General features: G+C 44.7%; 1 protein-coding gene and 1 long non-coding RNA gene across 3 annotated transcripts; both read left to right on the forward strand.

The window, feature by feature from the left end:
- The first annotated feature begins 6,332 nt into the window (after positions 1-6,332).
- LOC120962677 (uncharacterized) lies at positions 6,333-8,164 on the forward strand. The gene is made up of 2 exons (XR_005753403.3): positions 6,333-6,466; positions 7,946-8,164. It is a non-coding gene; the product is annotated as an uncharacterized lncRNA (long non-coding RNA).
- A 14,681-nt stretch (positions 8,165-22,845) lies between these two features.
- Positions 22,846-24,225, forward strand: LOC109780641 (uncharacterized). Of its 2 annotated transcripts, none has more exons than XM_020339222.4 (2): positions 22,846-23,769; positions 23,901-24,225. In XM_020339222.4, exon 1 carries the CDS (start codon positions 23,013-23,015, stop codon positions 23,748-23,750), a length of 738 nt encoding a protein of 245 aa, XP_020194811.2. In that variant the 5' UTR covers positions 22,846-23,012; the 3' UTR covers positions 23,751-23,769; positions 23,901-24,225. The 2 variants fall into 2 exon arrangements, with proteins under 2 accessions (XP_020194811.2, XP_020194810.2); XM_020339221.4 differs by having other exon boundaries at positions 22,852-23,769; positions 23,895-24,225.
- Positions 24,226-24,534: the final 309 nt, after the last annotated feature.

Below are 24,534 nucleotides of genomic sequence, written 5' to 3' on the forward strand. Positions count from 1 at the left end.
GCATGAAGAAACTCCATACTGATGGACTTTTGGAACCACTTGATTATGAATCACTTGGTACTTGCGAACCGTGCCTCATGGGCAAGATGGCTAAAACGCCGTTCTCCGGAACTATGGAGAGAGCAATAGATTTGTTGGAAATCATACATACAGATGTATGTGGTCCGATGAATATTGAGGCTCGTGGCAGATATCATTATTTTCTCACCTTCACAGATGATTTGAGCAGATATGGGTATATCTACTTAATGAAACATAAGTCTGAAACATTTGAAAAGTTCAAAGAATTTCAGAGTGAAGTTGAAAATCATCGTAACAAGAAAATAAAGTTTCTACGATCTGATCGTTGAGGAGAATATTTGAGTTATGAGTTTGGTCTTCATTTGAAACAATGCAGAATAGTTTCGCAACTCACGCCACCCGGAACACCACAGCGTAATGGTGTGTCCGAACATCGTAATCGTACTCATGGTGCGATCTATGATGTCTCTTACTGATTTACCGCTATCGTTTTGGGGTTATGCTTTAGAGATGGCCGCATTCACGTTAAATAGGGCACCATCAAAATCCGTTCAGATGACGCCTTATGAACTGTGGTTTGGCAAGAAACCAAAGTTGTCGTTTCTTAAAGTTTGGGGCAGCGATGCTTATGTGAAAAAGCTTCAACCTGATAAGCTCGAACCCAAATCGGAGAAATGTGTCTTCATAGGATACCAAAAGGTATTGTTGGGTACACCTTCTATCACAGATCCGAAGGCAAGACTTTTGTTGCTAAATTCGGAATCTTTCTGGAGAAGGAGTTTCTCTTGAAAGAAGTGAGTGGGAGGAAAGTAGAACTTGATGAGGTAACTGTACCTGCTCCCTTATTGGAAAGTAGTTCATCGCAGAAACCGGTTTCTGCGACACCTACACCAATTAGTTAGGAAGTTAATGATGATGATCATGAAACTTCAGATCAAGTTATTACTGAACCTCGTAGGTCAACCAGAGTAAGATCCGCACCAGAGTGGTACGGTAATCCTATTCTGGAAGTTATGTTACTAGACCATGATGAACCTACGAACTATGAAGAAGCAATGGTGAGCCCAGATTCCGCGAAATGGCTTGAGGCCATGAAATCTGAGATGGGATCCATGTATGAGAACAAAGTGTGGACTTTGGTTGACTTGCCCGATGATCGGCAAGCAATTAAGAATAAATGGATCTTCAAGAAGAAGACTGACGCTGACGGTAATGTTACTGTCTATAAATCTCGACTTGTTGCAAATGGTTTTCAACAAGTTCAAGGGATTGACTACGATGAGACCTTCTCACCCGTAGCGATATATAAGTCTGTCCGAATCATGTTAGCAATTGCCGCATTTTATGATTATGAAATTTGGCAAATGGATGTCAAAACTGCATTCCTGAATGGATTTCTGGAAGAAGAGTTGTATATGATGCAACCGGAAGGTTTTGTCGATCCAAAGGGAGCTAACAAAGTGTGCAAGCTCCAGCGATCTATTTATGGACTGGTGCAAGCCTCTCGAAGTTGGAATAAACGCTTTGATAGTGTGATCAAAGCATTTGGTTTTGTACAGACTTTTGGAGAAGCCTGTATTTACAAGAAAGTGAGTGGGATCTCTGTAGCATTTCTAATATTATATGTGGATGACATATTGCTGATTGGAAATGATATAGAATTTCTGAATAGCATAAAGGGATTCTTGAGTAAGAGTTTTTCAATGAAAGACCTCGGTGAAGCTACGTATATATTGGGCATGAAGATCTATAGAGATAGATCAAGACGCTTAATTGGACTGTCACACAGCACATACTTTGACAAAGTTTTGAAGAAGTTCAAAATGGATCAAGCAAAGAAAGGGTTCTTGCCTGTGTTACAAGGTGTGAAGTTGAGTGAGACTCAATGCCCAACCACTGCAGAAGATAGAGAGAAAATGAAAGATGTTCCCTATGCTTCAGCCATAGGCTCTATCATGTATGCAATGCTGTGTACCAGACCTGATGTGTGCCTTGCTATAAGTCTAGCAGGGAGGTACCAAAGTAATCCAGGAGTGGATCACTAGACAGCGGTCAAGAACATCCTGAAATACCTGAAAAGGACTAAGGATATGTTTCTCCTTTATGGAGGTGACAAAGAGCTCATCGTAAATGGTTACGTTGATGCAAGCTTTGACACTGATCCGGACGATTCTAAATCGCAAACGGGATACGTGTTTACATTGAACGGTGGAGCTGTCAGTTGGTGCAGTTCTAAACAAAGCGTCGTGGCGGGATCTACGTGTGAAGCGGAATAAATAGCTGCTTCGGAAGCAGCAAATGAAGGAGTCTGGATGAAGGAGTTCATATCCGACCTAGGTGTCATACCTAGTGCATCGGGTCCAATGAAAATCTTTTGTGACAATACTGGTGCAACTGCCTTGGCGAAGAAATCCAGATTTCACAAGAGAACCAAGCACATCAAGAGACGCTTCAATTCCATCCGGGATTTAGTCCAGGTGGGAGACATAGATATTTGCAAGATACATACGGATCTGAATGTTGCAGACCCGTTGACTAAGCCTCTTCCACGAGCAAAACATGATCAGCACCAAGGCTCCATGGGTGTTAGAATCATTACTGTGTAATCTAGATTATTGACTCTAGTGCAAGTGGGAGACTGAAGGAAATATGCCCTAGAGGCAATAATAAAGTTATTATTTATTTCCTTATATCATGATAAAATTGTTTATTATTCATGCTAGAATTGTATTAACCGGAAACGTAATACTTGTGTGAATACATAGACAAACAGAGTGTCACTAGTATGCCTCTACTTGACTAGCTCGTTAATCAAAGATGGTTATGTTTCCTAGCCATTGACATGGGTTGTCATTTGATTAATGGGGTCACATCATTAGGAGACTGATGTGATTGACTTGACCCATTCCGTTAGCTTAGCACTCGATCGTTTAGTATGTTGCTATTGCTTTCTTCATGACTTATACATGTTCCTATGACTATGAGATTATGCAACTCCCGTTTACCGGATGAACACTTTGTGTGCTACCAAACGTCACAATGTAACTGGGTGATTATAAAGGTGCTCTAAAGGTGTCTCCGAAGGTACTTGTTGGGTTGGCGTATTTCGAGATTAGGATTTGTCACTCCGATTGTCGGAGAGGTATCTCTGGGCCCACTCGGTAATGCACATCACTTAAGCCTTGCAAGCATTGCAACTAATGAGTTAGTTGCGGGATGATGTATTACGAAACGAGTAAAGAGACTTGCCGGTAACGAGATTGAAGTAGGTATTGAGATACCGACGATCGAATCTCGGGCAAGTAACATACCGATGACAAAGGGAACAACGTATGTTGTTATGCGGTCTGACCGATAAAGATCTTCGTAGATTATGTGGGAGCCAATATGAGCATCCAGGTTCCGCTATTGGTTATTGACCGGAGACGTGTCTCGGTCATGTCTACATAGTTCTCGAACCCGTAGGGTCCGCACGCTTAACGTTTCGATGACAGTTATATTATGAGTTTATATGTTTTGATGTACTGAAGGTTGTTCGGAGTCCCGGATGTGATCACGAACATGACGAGGAGTCTCGAAATGGTCGAGACATGAAGATTGATATATTGGAAGCCTATATTTGGATATCGGAAGTGTTCCGGGTGAAATCGGGATTTTACCGGAGTACCGGAGGGGTTACCGGAACCCCCAGGGGTTAATGGGCCATAGTGGGCCTTAGTGGAGAAGAGGAGAGGCGGCTAGGGCAAGGGCCGCGCGCCCCTCCCCCCTAGTCCGAATAGGACAAGGAGAGGGGGGCGGCGCCCCCCCGTTCCTTCTTCTCCTCCACCTCTTTCCCCCTCTTCTCCTAATCCAACAATGAATAGGGAGGGAGTCCTACTCCCGGTGGGAGTAGGACTCCTCCTGGCGTGCCCCCTCCTGGCCGGCCGCACCTCCCCCCTTGCTCCTTTATATACGGGGGCAGGGGGGCACCCTAGAGACACAACAATTGATCGTTTGATCTTTTAGCCGTGTGCGGTGCCCCCCTCCACCATAGTCCACCTCGATAATACTGTAGCGGTGCTTAGGCGAAGCCCTGCGGCGGTAGAACATCATCATCGTCACCACGCCATCATGCTGACGAAATTCTCCCTCAACACTCGGCTGGATCGGAGTTCGAGGGACGTCATCGGGCTGAACGTGTGCTGAACTCGGAGGTGCCGTGCGTTCGGTACTTGATCGGTCGGATCGTGAAGACGTACGACTACATCAACCGTGTTGTGCTAACGCTTCCGCTTTCGGTCTACGAGGGTACGTGGACAGCACTCTCCCCTCTCGTTGCTATGCATCACCATGATCTTGCGTGTGCGTAGGAAATTTTTGAAATTACTACGTTCCCCAACAAAAAGAGCATGACACAAAGGCCTAAGCTTGGGGATTGGCCTGACACGCGACTTATGCGGTCTTCTCATGGGATGACAACACATGTGCGTGTGGTGCAATCATTCGGGATAGTAGCGGCATGTTCGTAGCGGCTGCCATGGCAAGGCTTGAGCACGTAGCGGATGTGGAGTCGACTGAAGCGGCTGCTCTTGTTGAGGGCTTGAAACTAGCCAATATAGTTGGCTGCAACATTATTGATCCAAATGGACAATCTAACTGTGGTGTGGAAGCTCTCCAACAGAATTCTGGGCATTCGATGTTAGCACCTCCGATACTTGATGAATGCAGATCACTACTACATGATTTCGGAAAGGTCTTGCTAGAGCATTGTAATCGCGAAACGAACATGGTAGCTCATGAGCTAGCTCAGTTTGGACGTGTTGATCCACCAAATATGTGGTTGGACTCACCTCCCATCTTTATTTCTGAACTTCTTGCGGATGATGTAAGCGTTATTTAATTTTAATAAAACTAGCCATGAAGGCCTTTCCCTAAAAAAAGAAAGGGTTGGCCTGACATGACACGGCTGCGGGCCGGTCCGCGTTCATTTTCCGCCTTCCGGGCCTTCCGCACTTTAAAATTCAAAAAAGAACTAGAAAGTTAAGAAAAATACAACAAAATTATAACTTTTGAAAAAGAACGCAAAATTCTAAAGAGGCAAAGTGTCATATAGACCGACCGCATGTCGCGTCGGTTGCCCGGTTCTGAGTCGTGCCGTGCCGGCCCGAGAATAAAAATGTCGTGTCAGGCCATAAAAGTGTCATGTCGTGTCAGCCTTAGGGCTTAACATGAAGGATCGACCTTGTTCCATGGTGGGCTGAAGGCTAGCCCAACCCTTTTATTCGCCTGCTGTGTTGGACTCGTGCCATGCCGAAAATTCGTGCCCGCGGAGCATGACCCATGTGGCAAGGCTTGGGCAAACCAACCTGTGGTTGGATGGTTAGAGGGACTGTGGTATCCCCAGCCCACCAGGGTTCAAATCCTGGTGCTCGCATTTATTCCCGAATTTATTTCAGGATTTCCGGCGATGCACATTCAGTGCAAGGAGACGTTTCCGTCGACGACGAGGCGCCTACGGTGACTTCGTAAATCTCAAGATGATATGCCGCCTCAGTCTTTCGAAGGTGGTCATAGGGGTAAGGTGTGCGTTCATAGGGGTGAGTGTATGCGCATGTATATGAGCGTTTGCGTCTGTACTATGTTCAAAAAAATGTGGCAAGGCTTGGTCCTGCCCACCTCCATTTGCCCAAGCCATATCCGCATGGCCCTACGCTACACCCGCCGTCCACACCCCTGCTCGTCCCAATGAGTGCTACTCCCTCCGTCCGCGAATAAATTTACATCTAGTTTTTGTCTTAAGTCAAAGTTTTAAAACTTTGACCACCTTTCTAGAAAAAAGTAAAAGCATTTATGACACCAAGTTAGTATCACTAGATCCGTTTTGAAATGTACTTTGATAATATATCAATTTGATTTCATATATGTTACTACTGTTTTCTATAAAGTTGGTCAAAATTTTAAAAACTTTGACTTAGAACAAAAACTTGATGTACACTTATTCGCGGACGGAGGAAGTACCTCTCACGTACGCACATTCACCTACCCCACACATAAGAAATGAGAAAGCAATTTTCCGCTTTGAAGTAATCTCTAAGTGATTTCAACAATAATTTGAATGAATATGTTTTTCCGCAACATTTAAATGTTTAATGGTTTTTTACATGTTTTGTATGTCTTGTTTTTTGTTTTGAGAGAACATTTTTGACACAGTTTGCTCTGTCAGTCAAAATTAAACAATGGGATGACTCGGATGAGGCCTGATTACCCACCGGACTTCAATCGTACGGCCCACCCAGGTCCAATCTACCAATGCTGAAATCCGACGGTGCAGAAGGCGATTGATACTTCCGAACTCATTTTCCCCTTTCTTCCGCAGACCAGAAAAGAGAGGGCAAACGAAATCCACGAGCGGAGAAGAGGAGATCAGGATGCGGCTTTCCTTCCCCCTCGTCGCCGGCGCCGTCGTGTGAGTCAGACTCAGTCCTCCCTTATTTTCTCCCACCCGTCTGTAGCATCTCGCCATAGATCTGTTGCGGCGTCGCCGCATCCTACCAGTCTGACGCTGTTTAGATGCGTTCTTGAGCTTGAGCGCTGACCCTATATTATGCGCTGTTCTTGATCCTTTTTGCAAGTTGCAGCCTTGGGAGTCGATAGTTAAGGGATTTTATTTCTGTGATTGGCCTCCGTCGTGCTCTTTTGAAAAGAAATAACTTTATTCTCGCCCAGGATTGAAGTTCCTGCCTACTGATGGGGAGGGTAATAACCAATTGGTTTCGAGCATGGGTTAGATGTAGATGGGGTTGCGAAAGAACAGACGGTATTATCTGCGCAACAACTGTAGGTAGCATGATCGAATCGCCATCGGGAGATTTGTTCTTGAAACCCTCTGTGTAAGGGGTAATTATCGTCCCATCAAAAGCAGTGCTTTCTTGAAATTCTGCTGCTAGTGTTTGCCAAGTACTAGTGTTCTTGACCAGATGGCGGTGTCAGTTTTGTAGTGCAAACCTATCAGATGGTCAAACCCAGCCTAGTGTCATCGCACAATTGTCAAAGACAATCTATTGGTATTTCTGTTCTCTGATTGAGAATTTGCCATGAAATAGGACTTTTCCATGGTAGCAGCATCAGTAAGCGTTTCTTAGTGCAGGCTTCCTGTTGTGTGGGGAATGCCTTATACCACATGGCCTAAAATGCCCAGCAGTACACACCGATAAGCGTAAAGATCTCTTATCTGTAAGTTAGAATGTTTCATTATCTTTTAGCTTGTAATTTGAGCCAATTAGGGAGATGATCTGGTTGCTATACTTAGTTTCGATTATCAGGCTACATCTATTTATAAAGGACCCGTTGGATATGGTAATCAAGATATTAAGTTTTCTCAAGGCCATATCCCCCTCTTATATGTTCTCTCCCCTCTTCTCCTAATCATGTCACATGGCTGCCGTTATGATTGATACCTGGTCATCCTAGTTACTGTCTTGAACCGCTGTTAATTTCGTTGAGGCGAAGATCCCAATTTTTTTTTCCCAAAGAATGCAAACACTTCCACTGCCCTAGTACAAAAAGGCATGCCTTGGATTTTATGCTGCAATCACATTATTTTGTTCAGTAGCTTTTGGTAGTGGCATGTGTCTTTTTGCAGTAATGTGGCCGGCACAAGGTTTAATGGGTAGATTGGGTTGAAAACTGCTTGTAAAATGTGGTTCGTGCGTAACAATGGGCATCACATTGTTAAGGTTGCATCCCTAGAACTGCATCTTCTATCATTGATCTGGTCAGATGCTGTTACACATTTATGATTACTCATGCCGTTGTGCGTTCCTGTGGATATTTCCATTACAGCTATCGAATTATCATCGGTCTGTGCAAAGTGCTATTTTGTTGTGTTGAATTGTTGTCGCATACCTGCTTCTAACGTGGTCATTCTCCCTTGCAAATGCCTCAGGGCTGGAGTGATTTCTGGGAATGTGATATTTGGACCACCGCTTCAGAAGTACTGGGCAGAGAAGCAGCAGCAAGAACAGGCGGCAAAAGAAGGCCAAAATGGGTCGACTTAACGGAGATATCTTTCATGTTTCGCTGAGTCAATGTCGCCATACTTATCTCAATACAGACAAACAATTCAGAAAATGTACTTGGGTTATTCGATAGCCTTGGTTTTTTTGATGCGGTGTATCTCATCTTTTAAGTAGATCTCCAGCTTTGTCAAAAAAAAAGTAGATCTCCAGAACAACAACCTCCTCGGCCTACATCGAGTAATACACACATCTTAACGCCGAACAGTTTTTTCTCGTTAGGAGGCGACTAGGTTTTCCGCTGGTCCGCCGCCGGCTGCCTCTTTGGCGGCGGCGCGGGGGCCGGCACCTGCTGTCCCAGGTCGTCGCTGTGAGGCGTCGTCGCTGGTCTCTCTCTCTCTACTACGGTCGCCGTAGTAGATTAGTTTTCCGCTCGGACGGATTTGATCGGAGGAGCATGCTGTGCATGGTTTGTTGAGTTTCTTATGGGGAAGTGATGATCCAGTGCCTCATAGGTTCGATACGGTGATCTCTATAGGTGCTGCTGCAATTGGACTTGGTGGAGCTGGTACCTTTTCTCTTTGTGTTCAGCTTCGTCTGCAGAGTGGAGTTCTATCTTTCGCAAAAAAAGGAGTGGAGTTCTGTCGGAGATAATGAATCTCCTAAGCTGGAATTGCCGGGGAGGGGGAAACTCTCGGACAGTTCGCGACATCTGTGCCCATGTGCGTGCACATTCTACCACGATGGTGTTTCTCTGTGAGACTAGACAGTCAAAAGAAAAAATGAAAAGTTTCAGAAACAGATTTGGTCTTAGGGTATTTGAAGGTGTGGACAGCCAAGGAAATAGTGGAGGTCTAGCATTGTACTGGCATGATGATCTGGACGTCACAGTTCAGAGTGCAAATGAGAGATGCATAGATGTACACATCGCTGCAGGTACAAACAACCCCCCTTGGAGACTAACTTGTGTGTATGGTGAGCCTCGAACCGAGAACAGACACCGTATGTGGACTCTTCTGCAAAACATGAAAGCGCTATCTGATTTGCCTTGGCTAGTTGTAGGTGATTACAATGAGGCTATGTGGAGCTTTGAGCATTTTTCTAACACCGCAAGGCCTCAACAACAGATGCTTGACTTTCGAGATACACTTGAAATTTGTGATTTAGTTGATCTTGGTTTTGTTGGCGTACCTTATACGTATGATAATAAAAGAGGCGGATCGGCCAATGTAGAAGTGCGCTTGGATAGAGCTACGGCGACAAATGAATGGAGGGATATTTTCGGTGCGGCGGTGGTTAAACATTTGACCACTTCATGTTCTGACCACTATCCTCTGTTGATCATCGGGGCGCCGGAAACTACTAGACCAGTGATGAAAACCCGTCGGTATGAGGTGATGTGGGAACGTGAGCAATCTCTTCCAGAAGTAATCTCTAGTTTTTGGGAGGGTGCTGGACAGAAGAAAACTTTGGGTGATATCCACGCTGCTTTGAGTAAAATGATGGACAATTTACATAAGTGGAGCAAGGAAAATTTCGGGAATGTCACAAGGGAGATTGAGAAATCTCGTTCTCGCTTGGAAGAGCTAATGAACATGAATGCAGACCACATGGACTTACGAAGGGAGGAGGACAAATTAAATGAGCTTCTCTATAGAGAGGAGATGATGTGGTTGCAACGTTCCAGAATTGCATGGCTGAAAGAAGGTGATCGTAACACAAATTTTTTCCAGTCAAAGGCAATCTGGAGAGCTCGAAAAATAAAATAAAGAAGCTTGTTGATGCCCTTGGTGTGGAACATACTCATCAAAAGGATATGGGCGTTGCTGCCACATCGTACTTTGAGGAGTTGTTCAAAGCAGACTACTCTTTGAATGGTGAACCAATTCTCAACCTATTTCATGCTCAAATTGGGGACGTCGAAAATCAAAGGTTATGTGCTGATTTCAGTGATGAAGAGATTGCTGATGCCCTCTTTCAGATAGGGCCTTTGAAAGCCCCGGGACCGGACGGGTTCCCAACACGTTTCTTCCGAAGAAACTGGGCCACGGTTAAAACTGAGGTAACAGTTGCAGTTAAAGAGTTCTTTGCAATAGGAATTTTGCCTGCAGATGTCAATGATACGGTCATTGTTATGATTCCCAAAATAAAAAATCCTGAGAAACTGACTGATTTTCGTCCTATTAGCCTTTGTAATGTAATATACAAAGTACTTGCAAAATGCTTGGTAAACAGATTAAGGCTGCTGCTTGATGGTATAATATCTGAAACTCGGAGTGCTTTCATCCCTGGGCGAATGATCACGGATAATGCACAGCTGGCCTTTGAATGCATCCATCACATTAAGCAGGAAAAGGACCCTACAAAAAGTTTTTGTGCCTACAAGCTTGACCTCTCCAAAGCTTACGATAGAGTGGATTGGAATTACCTTAAGCAGATGATGCAAAGGATTGGTTTCGCTCATAGGTGGGTTGACTGGGTTATGACATGCGTCACCTCTGTGAGATACTCCGTGAAATTCAATGGAACTATCCTGGATTCATTTGCACCGTCTAGAGGGCTGCGGCAAGGTGATCCACTATCCCCATATATGTTTTTGTTTGTTGCTGATGGCCTCTCTGCTTTGTTTGAAAGAGAAAAGGATTTGGGCAATATATCTCCATTAAAAGTGTGTAGGCGCACTCCTGGAATTTCACACCTGCTATTTGCGGATGACACCATGTTATTTTTTAAGGCCAACCGAGAACAAGCAATCCAAGTTAAAAGCATTATGGCAAACTATGAAGCAACCACTGGACAGTTTCTAAATGCAAGTAAATGTTCCATCATGTTCGGTTCAGCATGCCCATCAATGGTGCAAGATGACATAAGGGAAATACTTGACGTGGTGAATGTCAACTTTGAAGAAAGATACTTGGGACTGCCAACCCCTGATGGGCGTATGTGAAGGAAATATGCCCTAGAGGCAATAATAAAGTATTAGATATTTCCTTATATCATGATAAATGTTTATTATTCATGCTAGAATTGTATTAACCGGAAACATAATACATGTGTGAATACATAGACAAACAGAGTGTCACTAGTATGCCTCTACTTGACTAGCTCGTTAATCAAAGATGGTTATGTTTCCTAGCCATAGACATGAGTTGTCATTTGATTAACAAGATCACCTCATTAGGAGAATGACGTGATTGACTTGACCCATTCCGTTAGCTTAGCACCCGATCGTTTAGTATGTTGCTATTGCTTTCTTCATGACTTATACATGTTCCTCTGACTATGAGATTATGCAACTCCCGTTTACCGGAGGAACACTTTGTGTGCTACCAAACGTCACAACGTAAATGGGTGATTATAAAGGTGCTCTACAGGTGTCTCCAAAGGTACTTGTTGGGTTGGCGTATTTCGAGATTAGGATTTGTCACTCCGATTGTCGGAGAGGTATCTCTGGGCCCACTCGGTAATGCACATCACTATAAGCCTTGCAAGCATTGTGACTAATGAGTTAGTTGCGGGATGATGTATTACGGAACGAGTAAAGAGACTTGCCGGTAACGAGATTGAACTAGGTATCGAGATACCGACGATCAAATCTCGGGCAAGTAACATACCGGTGACAAAGGGAACACCGTATGTTGTTATGCGGTCTGACCGATAAAGATCTTCGTAGAATATGTGGGAGCCAATATGGGCATCCAGGTCCCGCTATTGGTTATTGACCGGAGACGTGTCTCGGTCATGTCTACATAGTTCTCGAACCCGTAGGGTCCGCACGCTTAACGTTACGATGACAGTTTTATTGAGTTTTTATGTACCGAAGGAGTTCGGAGTCCCGGATGAGATCGGGGACATGACGAGGAGTCTCGAAATGGCCGAGACGTAAAGATCGATATATTGAACGACTATATTCGGACTTCGGAAAGGTTCCGAGTGATTCGGGTATTTTTCGGAGTACCGGAGAGTTACGGGAATACGTATTGGGCCTTATTGGGCCATACGGGAAAGAAGGAAAAGGGCCTCAAGGGTGGCCGCACCCCCTCCCCTTGGTCTGGTCCGAATTGGACTAGGGAAGGGGGGTGCCCCCTTCCTTCCTTCTCTTTTTCCCTTCCTCTTTTCCTATTCCATATGGGAGGTGGAATCCTACAAGGGAGTCCTAGTAGGACTCCACACTTGGTGCGCCCCCTCCTAGGGCCGACCTCCTCCTCCCTTGCTCCTTTATATACGGGGGCAGGGGGCACCCCAGAGACACAACAATTGATCCTTGAGATCTCTTAGGCGTGTGCGGTGCCCCCCTCCACCAAATTACACCTCGATAATACCGTTGCGGAGCTTAGGCGAAGCCCTGCGTCGGTAGAACATCATCATCGTCACCACGCCGTCGTGCTGACGAAACTCTCCCTCAACACTCGGCTGGATCGGAGTTCGAGGGACGTCATCGAGCTGAACGTGTGTAGAACTCGGAGGTGCCGTGCGTTCGGTACTTGATCGGTCGGATCGTGAAGACGTACGACTACATCAACCGCGTTGTGATAACGCTTCCGCTGTCGGTCTACGAGGGTACGTGGACAACACTCTCCCCTCTCGTTGCTATGCATCACCATGATCTTGTGTGTGCGTAGGAATTTTTTTGAAATTACTACGTTCCCCAACAGTGGCATCCGAGCCTGGTTTTATGCGTTGATGCTATGCACGAGTAGAACACAAGTGAGTTGTGGGCGATATAAGTCATACTGCTTACTTTGGTTCGGCGGTATTGTGAGATGAAGCGGCCCGGACCGACATTACGCGTACGCTTACGCGAGACTGGTTTCACCGTTCGGAGCACTCGTTGCTTAAAGGTGACTGGCGGGTGTCTGTCTCTCTCACTTTAGTTGAACCGAGTGTGGCTACGCCCGGTCCTTGCGAAGGTTAAAACAGCACCAACTTGACAAACTATCGTTGTGGTTTTGATGCGTAGGTAAGAACGGTTCTTGCTAAGCCCGTAGCAGCCACGTAAAACTTGCAACAACAAAGTAGAGGACGTCTAACTTGTTTTTGCAGGGCATGTTGTGATGTGATATGGTCAAGACATGATGTGATATAATTTGTTGTATGAGATGATCATGTTTTGTAACCGAGTTATCGGCAACTGGCAGGAGCCATATGGTTGTCGCTTTATTGTATGAGATGCTATCACCATGTAATAGTTTTAATTTATCACTAAGCGGTAGCGATAGTCGTAAAAGCAATTATTTGGCGAGACGACAACGATACTACGATGGAGATCAAGGTGTCGTGCCGGTGACGATGGTGATCATGACGATGCTTTGGAGATGGAGATCACGAGCACGGTGCTTCGGGGATGGAGATCACAAGCACAAGATGATGATGGCCATATCATATCACTTATATTGATTGCATGTGATGTTAATCGTTTATGCATCTTATCTTGCTTTGATTGACGGTAGCATTATAAGATGATCTCTCAATAAAATTTCAAGATAAAAGTGTTCTCCCTGAGTATGCACCGTTGCAAAAGTTCTTCGTGCTGAGACACCACGTGTTAATCGGGTGTGATAGGCTCTACGTTCATATACAACGGGTGCAAAACAGTTGCACACGCGGAATACTCAGGTTAAACTTGACGAGCCTAGCATATACAGATATGGCCTCGGAACACAGAGACCGAAAGGTCGAGCGTGAATCATATAGTAGATATGATCAACATAGTGATGTTCACCATTGAAACTACTCCATCTCACGTGTTAATCGGACATGGTTTAGTTGCTTTGGATCACGTAATCACTTAGATGATTAGAGGGATGCCTATCTAAGTGGGAGTTCTTAAGTAATATGATTAATTGAACTTAAATTTATCATGAACTTAGTCCTAATAGTATTTTGCAAATTATGTTGTAGATCAATAGCTCGCGTTGTTGCTTCCCTGTGTTTATTTTTGATATGTTCCTAGAGAAAATTATGTTGAAAAATGTTAGTAGCAAAGATGCGGATTGGATCCGTGATCTGAGGATTATCCTCATTGCTGCACAGAAAAATTATGTCCTTGATGCACCGCTAGGTGACAGACCTATTGCAAGAGTGATGCAGACGTTATGAACGTTTGGCTAGCTCAATATGATGACTACTTGATAGTTTAGTGCACCATGCTTAACAGCTTAGAATCGGGACTTCAAAGACGTTTTGAACGTCATGGACCATATAAGATGTTCCAGGAGTTGAAGTTAATATTTCAAGCAAATACCCGAGTTGAGAGATATGAAGTCTCCAACAAGTTCTATAGCTAAAAGATGGAGGAGAATCGCTCAAAGTGAGCATGTGCTCAGATTGTCTGGGTACTACAATCGCTTGAATCAAGTGGGAGTTAATCTTCCATATAAAATAGTGATTGACAGAATTCTCTATTCACCATCAACAAGTTAGTAGAACTTCGTGACGAACTATAATATGCAAGGGATGACGAAAGTAATTCCCGAGCTCTTCGTGATGCTGAGATCGACGAAGGTAGAAATCAAGAGAAACATTAAGTGTTGATGGTTGACGAGACCACTTCAAGTGTTGATGGTTGACGAGACCACTAGTTTCAAGAAAAGGGCAAAAGGAAGGAGGGGAACTTCAAAAAGAACGGCAAGCAAGTTGCTACTCAAGTGAAGAAGCCCAAGTCTGTACCTAAGCCTGAGACTAAGTGCTTCTACTGCAAAGGAACTGGTCACTGGAGGCGGAACTGCCCCAACTATTTGGTGGATAAGAAGGATGGCAAAGTGAACAAAGGTATATTTGATATACATATTATTGATGTGTACTTTACTAGTGTTTATAGCAACCCCTCGGTAATTGATACTGGTTCAGTTGCTAAGAGTAGTAACTCGAAACGGGAGTTGCAGAATAAACAGAGACTAGTAAAAGTGAACAAAGGTATATTTGATATACAGATTATTGATGTGTACTTTACTAGTGTTTATAGCAACCCCTCGGTAATTGATACTGGTTCAGTTGCTAAAGAGTAGTAACTCGAAAACGGGAGTTGCAGAATAAACAGAGACTAGTAAAAGGCGAGGTGACGATGTGTGTTGGAAGTAGTTCCAAGATTGATATGATCATCATCGCACACTCCCTGTACTTTCGGGATTAGTGTTGAAACTAAATAAGTGTTATTTGGTGTTTGCGTTGAGCATGAATATGATTTGATCATGTTTATTGCAATACGGTTATTCATTTAAATTAGAGAACAATTGTTGTTCTGTTTACATGAATAAAACCTTCTATGGTCATACACACCAACGAAAATGGTTTGTTGGATCTCGATCGTAGTGATACACATATTCATAATATTGAAGCCAAAAGATGCAAAGTTAATAATGATAGTGCAACTTATTTGTGGCACTGCCGTTTAGGTCATATTGGTGTAAAGCGCATGAAGAAACTCCATACTGATGGGATTTTGGAATCACTTGATTATGAATCACTTGATGCTTGCGAACCGTGCCTCATGGGCAAGATGACTAAAACGCCGTTCTCCGGAACTATGGAGAGAGCAACAGATTTGTTGGAAATCATACATACAGATGTATGTGGTCCGATGAATATTGAGGCTCGTAGCAGGTATCATTATTTTCTGACCTTCACAGATGATTTGAGCAGATATGGGTATATCTACTTAATGAAACAAGAGTCTGAAACATTTGAAAAGTTCATATAATTTCAGAGTGAAGTAGAAAATCATCGTAACAAGAAAATAAAGTTTCTACGATCTGATCGTGGAGAAGAGTATTTAAGTTACGAGTTTGGCCTTCAGTTAAAACAATGTGGAATAGTTTCACAAATTCATGCCACCTGGAACACCACAGCATAATGGTGTGTCCGAACGTCATAACCGTACTTTATTGGATATAGTGCAATCTATGATGTCTCTTACCAATTTACCACTAATCGTTTTGGGGGTTATGCATTAGAGACGGCTGCATTCACGTTAAATAGGGCACCATCAAAATTCGTTGAGACGACGCCTTATGAACTGTGGTTTGGCAAGAAACCAAAGTTGTCGTTTCTTAAAATTTTGTGGTTGCGATGCTTATGTGAAAAAGTTTCATCCTGATAAGCTCAAACCCAAATCGGAGAAATGTGTCTTCATAGGATACCCAAAGGAGACAGTTGGGTACACCTTCTATCACAGATCCGAAGGCAAGGCATTCGTTGCTAAGTATGGATCCTTTCTAGAGAAGGAGTTTCTCTCGAAAGATGTGAGTGGGAGGAAAGTAGAACTTGATGAGGTAACTGTACCTGCTCCCTTATTGGATCACAGAAATCTGTTCCTGTGACTTCTACACCAATTAGTGAGGAAGTTAATGACGATGATCATGTAACTTCAGATCAAGTTACTACCAAACCTCGTAGGTAAACCAGAGTAAGATCCGCACCAGAGTGGTACGGTAATCCTGTTCTGGAGGTTATGTTACTAGACCATAACGAACCTACGAACTATGAAGAAGCGATGGTGAGCCCAGATTCCGCAAAATGGCTTGAGGCCATGAAATCTGAGATGAGATCCATGTATGAAGAACAAAGTATGCACTTTGATTGACTTGCCCAATGATCGGCGAGCCATTGAGATTAAATGGATCTTCAAGAGGAAGACGGACGCTGATAGTAGTGTCACTATCTACAAAGCTAGAATTGTCGCAAAAAGGTTTTCGACAAGTTCAAGATGTTGACTACGATGAGAGTTTCTCACTCGTATCTATGCTTAAGTCTGTCCGAATCATGTTAGCAATTGTCGCATTTTATGAAATCTGGCAAAGGGATAAACAAAACTGCATTCCTTGATGGATTTATTAAAGAAGAGTTGTATATGATACAACCAGAAGGTTTTGTCAATCCTAAAGGTGCTAACAAAATATGCAAGCTCCAGCGATCCATCAATGGACTGGTGCAAGCATCTCGGAGTTGGAATATACGCTTTGATAAGTTGATCAAAGCATATAGTTGTATACAGACTTGCGGTGAAGCCTGTATTTACAAGAAAGTGAGTGGGAGCACTATAGCATTTCTGATAGGTATATGTGAATGACATATTGTTAATCAGAAATAATGTAGAATTATTCTGCAAAGCATAAAGGAGTGTTTGTTTTTGCAAAGAAAGACCTCGGTGAAGCTGCTTACATATTGAGCATCAAGATCTATAAGGATAGATCAAGACGCTTGATAAGTTTTTTCAATGAGTACATACCTTAACAAGATTTTGAAATGGTTCAAAATAGAACAGTCAAAGAAAGAGTTCTTGCCTGTGTTACAAGGTGTGAAATTGAGTAAAGACTCAAAGCCCGACCACGGCAAAAGATAGAAAGAGAATGAAAGTCATTCTCTATGCCTTGGCCATAGGTTCTATAAAGTATGCCATGCTGTGTACCAGATCTATTGTATACCCTACACTGATTTTGGCAAGGGAGTACAATAGTGATCTAGGAGTAGATCACTGGACAGCGGTCAAAATTATCCTTAGTGGAATAAGGAAATGTTTCTCGATTATGGAAGTGACAAAAGGTTCGTCGTAAAGGGTTACGTCGATGCAAGTTTTGACACTAAATCTAGATGACTCTAAAGTCTCGGTCTAGATACATATTGAAAGTGGGAGCAATTAGCTAGAGTAGCTCCGTACAGAGCATTGTAGACATAGAAATTTGCAAAATCCTTACGGATCTGAATGTGACAGACCCGTTGACTAAAATTATCTCACAATCAAAACATGATCACACCTTAGTACTCTTTGGGTGTTAATCACATAGCGATGTGAACTAGATTATTGACTCTAGTAAACCCTTTGAGTGTTGGTCACATAGAGATGTGAACTATGGGTGTTAATCACATGGTGATGTGAATTATTGATGTTAAATCACATGGCGATGTGAACTAGATTATTGACTCTAGTGCAAGTGGGAGACTGAAGGAAATATGCCCTAGAGGCAATAATAAAGTATTAGATATTTTCTTATATCATGATAAATGTTTATTATTCATGCTAGAATTGTATTAACCGGAAACATAATACATGTGTGAATACATAGACAAATAGAGTGTCACTAGTATGCCTCTACTTGACTAGCTCGTTAATCAAAGATGGTTATGTTTCCTAGCCATAGACATGAGTTGTCATTTGATTAACAAGATCACCTCATTAGGAGAATGACGTGATTGACTTGACCCATTCCGTTAGCTTAGCACCCGATCGTTTAGTATGTTGCTATTGCTTTCTTCATGACTTATACATGTTCCTCTGACTATGAGATTATGCAACTCCCGTTTACCGGAGGAACACTTTGTGTGCTACCAAACGTCACAACGTAAATGGGTGATTATAAAGGTGCTCTACAGGTGTCTCCAAAGGTACTTGTTGGGTTGGCGTATTTCGAGATTAGGATTTGTCACTCCGATTGTCGGAGAGGTATCTCTGGGCCCACTCGGTAATGCACATCACTATAAGCCTTGCAAGCATTGTGACTAATGAGTTAGTTGCGGGATGATGTATTACGGAACGAGTAAAGAGACTTGCCGGTAACGAGATTGAACTAGGTATCGAGATACCGACGATCAAATCTCGGGCAAGTAACATACCGGTGACAAAGGGAACACCGTATGTTGTTATGCGGTCTGACCGATAAAGATCTTCGTAGAATATGTGGGAGCCAATATGGGCATCCAGGTCCCGCTATTGGTTATTGACCGGAGACGTGTCTCGGTCATGTCTACATAGTTCTCGAACCCGTAGGGTCCGCACGCTTAACGTTACGATGACAGTTTTATTGAGTTTTTATGTACCGAAGGAGTTCGGAGTCCCGGATGAGATCGGGGACATGACGAGGAGTCTCGAAATGGCCGAGACGTAAAGATCGATATATTGAACGACTATATTCGGACTTCGGAAAGGTTCCGAGTGATTCGGGTATTTTTCGGAGTACCGGAGAGTTACGGGAATACGTATTGGGCCTTATTGGGCCATACGGGAAAGAAGGAAAAGGGCCTCAAGGGTGGCCGCACCCCCTCCCCTTGGTCTGGTCCGAATTGGACTAGGGAAGGGGGGTGCCCCCTTCCTTCCTTCTCTTTTTCCCTTCCTCTTTTCCTATTCCATATGGGAGGTGGAATCCTACAAGGGAGTCCTAGTAGGACTCCACACTTGGTGCGCCCCCTCCTAGGGCCGACCTCCTCCTCCCTTGCTCCTTTATATACGGGGGCAGGGGGCACCCCAGAGACACAACAATTGATCCTTGAGATCTCTTAGGCGTGTGCGGTGCCCCCCTCCACCAAATTACACCTCGATAATACCGTTGCGGAGCTTAGGCGAAGCCCTGCGTCGGTAGAACATCATCATCGTCACCACGCCGTCGTGCTGACGAAACTCTCCCTCAACACTCGGCTGGATCGGAGTTCGAGGGACGTCATCGAGCTGAACGTGTGTAGAACTCGGAGGTGCCGTGCGTTCGGTACTTGATCGGTCGGATCGTGAAGACGTACGACTACATCAACCGCGTTGTGATAACGCTTCCGCTGTCGGTCTACGAGGGTACGTGGACAACACTCTCCCCTCTCGTTGCTATGCATCACCATGATCTTGCGTGTGCGTAGGAATTTTTTTGAAATTACTACGTTCCCCAACAGTGGCATCCGAGCCTGGTTTTATGCGTTGATGCTATGCACGAGTAGAACACAAGTGAGTTGTGGGCGATATAAGTCATACTGCTTACCAGCATGTCATACTTTGGTTCAGCGGTATTGTGAGATGAAGCGGCCCGGACCGACATTACGCGTACGCTTACGCGAGACTGGTTTCACCGTTCGGAGCACTCGTTGCTTAAAGGTGACTGGCGGGTGTCTGTCTCTCTCACTTTAGTTGAACCGAGTGTGGCTACGCCCGGTCCTTGCGAAGGTTAAAACAGCACCAACTTGACAAACTATCGTTGTGGTTTTGATGCGTAGGTAAGAACGGTTCTTGCTAAGCCCGTAGCAGCCACGTAAAACTTGCAACAACAAAGTAGAGGACGTCTAACTTGTTTTTGCAGGGCATGTTGTGATGTGATATGGTCAAGACATGATGTGATATAATTTGTTGTATGAGATGATCATGTTTTGTAACCGAGTTATCGGCAACTGGCAGGAGCCATATGGTTGTCGCTTTATTGTATGAGATGCTATCACCATGTAATAGTTTTAATTTATCACTAAGCGGTAGCGATAGTCGTAAAAGCAATTATTTGGCGAGACGACAACGATACTACGATGGAGATCAAGGTGTCGTGCCGGTGACGATGGTGATCATGACGATGCTTTGGAGATGGAGATCACGAGCACGGTGCTTCGGGGATGGAGATCACAAGCACAAGATGATGATGGCCATATCATATCACTTATATTGATTGCATGTGATGTTAATCGTTTATGCATCTTATCTTGTTTTGATTGACGGTAGCATTATAAGATGATCTCTCACTAAAATTTCAAGATAAAAGTGTTCTCCCTGAGTATGCACCGTTGCAAAAGTTCTTCGTGCTGAGACACCACGTGTTAATCGGGTGTGATAGGCTCTACGTTCAAATACAACGGGTGCAAAACAGTTGCACATGCGGAATACTCAGGTTAAACTTGACGAGCCTAGCATATACAGATATGGCCTCGGAACACAGAGACCGAAAGGTCGAGCGTGAATCATATAGTAGATATGATCAACATAGTGATGTTCACCATTGAAACTACTCCATCTCACGTGTTAATCGGACATGGTTTAGTTGCTTTGGATCACGTAATCACTTAGATGATTAGAGGGATGCCTACCTATGTGATGATCTGAACCAATTAATTAGGAATTATTATTGGGGTTCCGAGAAGGGCAAATGAAAGACACATTGGAAGGCATGGGATCACCTCCTAAAACCAAAAAGTTTAGGGGGGATTGGCTTCCGGGACCCCAGGCTCTTTAACCAAGCCCTACTTGCTCGCCAGGCATGGGGTTGATTGCTTTTCCAGAAAGTTTGTGTGCTCGTGTTCTAAAAGCAAAATATTACCCAAATGGAAATCTTCAAGACACTGTGTTTACTGGAAATCTGTCATCCACTTGGCAAGGTATCGAATATGGTCTTCAACTACTGAAGAAGGGCCTAATTTGGCGGGTGGGCAATGGAACAAAAATTAAAATATGGAGAGATAATTGGATTCCTCGATCAGATTTCCATAAGGTTGTGTCCAGGAAAGGTAGATGTCGTCTGCGCTGGGTTTCGGAGTTGATGGATATACATGGGTCTTGGGATCACGACTTGGTGCATCCATTCTTGCCGCTGGACGCTCACGAAATTCTGAAGGTTCGGCCTTGTACTAGGAGTTCGGATGATGTGCTTTCTTGGGCTGGGGAGAAAAATGGTAACTTTTCAGTGAAGAGTGCTTATCGCATTGCTTTTGATGAAAGAACCCGAAACGATCAGGAATCCTCTAGTTCAACGCCAAATGGTGAACACTCATGCTGGAAGCTAGTCTGGGGTGGCCCACCACCGAAAGTGAAGGTTTTTATTTGGCGTTTGGCCACAAACTCACTACCAACATAGTCATTGAAGAAACACAGACATTTAGAGATTTATGACACTTGCCCGGTATGTGACAGGGAGATGGAGGATTCTTTCCATGCCCTGTGTAGATGCCCCATGGCCGTGTCTCTCTGGCGAGCAATGGACAAGTTTTGGTCAATCCCGGATGTTGGAAAGGTAATGAATACCGGGCATGGACATTCCATTTGGTAAGTGAGCTCAATGAAGTGCAAAAGATGCAGCTCTTTATGCTACTTTGGCGCATTTGGTATGTAAGAAACGAAGTGGTACACTCTAAACCTGCGCCACCACTGGATGTATCTACGAGGTTCTTGTGCAGCTATGTTTCTTCCATCATGAATCTGAATATAAAATCTGAGCATGAGTTGATCAAAGGCAAGTTTGTACTTGAACCTGAACAGATACTGCAGCAAGTGTTGGATGCCATAGAACCTACTGAACTGAAGTGGGAACCGCCGATGCAAGGTTCTGTTAAACTGAACACTGACGGATCTTTTCTTGCATCTGATGGTTCTTCGTCCACGAGTATGATTCCTCGAGATACTATAGGCAATACAGTGCTCGCTGCATGCCGCCACCTACTAACATGCACGGATGCATTAGAATCTGAACTTTGTGCACTGTCGGAAGGAATCACACTATCTATGCAATGGAGAAATCTACCTCTTCAAGTTGAAACTGATTGTTTGGAGGCCATTTATATGGTGACAAGTGAGAAGCAAGATAGATCAAGATTTGTTTTCTTGGTCCAAGAGATTAAACAGAAGCTTTTGGAGAGGAAGACCCATATTACTCATGTACGACGTAGTCAGAATAAGGTGAGCCATTTTTTTAGCAAATTTTGGTATATTACATAGTCGTACTGCCGTATGGCTAGGTGCAGGACCCCCAGGTGTTGCACAGTTATGCGCCTCTGATTGTATTAATCTTTGATGAGTAATATAAGTTTATTCCCGTAAGAAAAAGATAGCCTTGGTTTTTGTTAGATTTGCTTGTATTAGTGCCCTAGCTTTGGTACTGGAAGGTATCATGTGTACCATGCACAGAATGAATTCGAATCCAAACAACCTTTTTGGTCAAACCCTTTTTTGAATTCAGTTTCATTTCTTTGGTGCACACTACTGTTGCCAAACCTCGTTTTTTCATAGGTGTACCAACTGCAAAACCTCGTTGAGTGTTTTTTTTTGGGAGAAAAACCTCGTTGAGTGCTTTTTTTTAGGGATTCCTCGTTTAGTGCTTTTTTTTTTGTCCTCGTTTAGTGCTTGTTCGGCTTGGTTGTCCTATTGGGCTTTACCTCGGCCAATTTGGTGGCCCAGAGAAAGGTGGGCTTGTTGTGAGCCCAGCCCTGCACGGCCCGATCTAGACCGCCGTTTCGTTTTAGGCTTTGAGAGCAGGGGAAGCGGGAGCCGTCGCCATGGTAGGGATTCCCCGCGCATTCTCAATCCCTAGCGCCCAATTTCCCGCCAATATAAGATCCTTGCCTGCTCCGGCGATCGCCGCAGCCCTGAGACCTCACAGGATGCCGAGGAAAGCAGCTCGCGGCGCCACCGCCGCCAGCAAGAAATCCGCGGCCGCCGTCAGCAAGAAATCCGCGGCCGCCGTCGGCAAGAAAGCCGGGCCCATCGCGACCAAGAAAGCCGCGCCGGCCGCTGGCAAGAAAGGAGCAGCGCCCGCCGCAAGCAAGTACTGGCTGCTGAAGACGGAGCCGGGGGAGTGGTCGTGGTCGGACCAGGCGGGCGCGCCGGGGGGCGTCGGGCCGTGGGACGGCGTCCGCAACCACCAGGCCATGAACTACCTCCGCGCGATGCGCCGCGGCGACCGCTGCCTCTTCTACCACTCCGGCGCCGGCGCCGCGTCGCGCCGCGTGGTGGGCGTCGTCGAGGTCGCCAGGGAGTGGTACGAGGGCGGGGAGGGGGCCGGCGGCGCCGTGGACGTGCGGGCCGTCGGGGAGCTCCGGAGGCCCGTGGCGCTCGGGGAGATCAAGAAGGCGGCGGCGGCGGGGGAGGTGGAGGGGATGAAAGACTTCGCGCTGATCCGGCAGGCCCGGCTCTCGGTGATGCCCGTGCCGGTGGAGGTCTGGGACTGGGTTTGTGAGATGGGGGGTGGCTTCGTGCAGGACGGGGAGGTGGGAGAAGAAGAAGCCGAGGGTTGATATGCTCTGAACTCTGAAGGTAAACAAGCTACTGCTGTCTTCTGCAACCCAAATATGTTTCCTGGAGCAAATTGAGGCTAATTTATCTCTGCACTTCACATTCGTCCCATCAAATTGTCCGCTAATCTTGTGAAATCATTCTAGATGCAGGTGGCATATGCCTTTTGGCCTGCAAGAGATGGTATTTTGAGGAACATTTCAGTGACATTTTGTGTATCCTCTCTAGCGTTTGCCGTCTCTGCATCGTGTTGTGACAAGTGTGTGTCCACTAGCTAGTAATTATAAGTTCAGTGGTCGATGTTGGCATGTTGCAAGAACGGTTGGGTCATATGATGTTGTCTGTTACGACTTTTCGACATTGTTGAACCTATTTTATTTATCTAAGTGGCCGTATGCATCCACCTGATGATGCAGAGGCCGGGGAATCCCCCCTTTTCAAAAAAAATAAAAAAATATGATGTTGTCTGTGGCTGTATGGATATGCTGTTCATGGAGTTTTCGAGCAGTTGGTTTCATGCCGTGGATGGGATGCCATGACACTGAACGGCCTCATGGATGTCCTGTATTAGTTACGTATGTGTTAAATGATGATCACACTATCTACCCAGGAAAACGAGTCTTTTGGAGCGAATTACAGCTGCGTGGCTTCTATGATTCATCATCTGTAGGATGCAGGCAAAAAACCTTCTGAGTTAGAACACGACACAAGTGTCTGATATAACAACTGGGCTTTCACCCCTTTTCCACTAATTGCTCAGCAGAAATATAACCAGTTCTTACATCA

This window comes from Aegilops tauschii, chromosome 4 (assembly GCF_002575655.3).
Source record: "Aegilops tauschii subsp. strangulata cultivar AL8/78 chromosome 4, Aet v6.0, whole genome shotgun sequence".
Lineage (NCBI taxonomy): Eukaryota > Viridiplantae > Streptophyta > Magnoliopsida > Poales > Poaceae > Aegilops > Aegilops tauschii.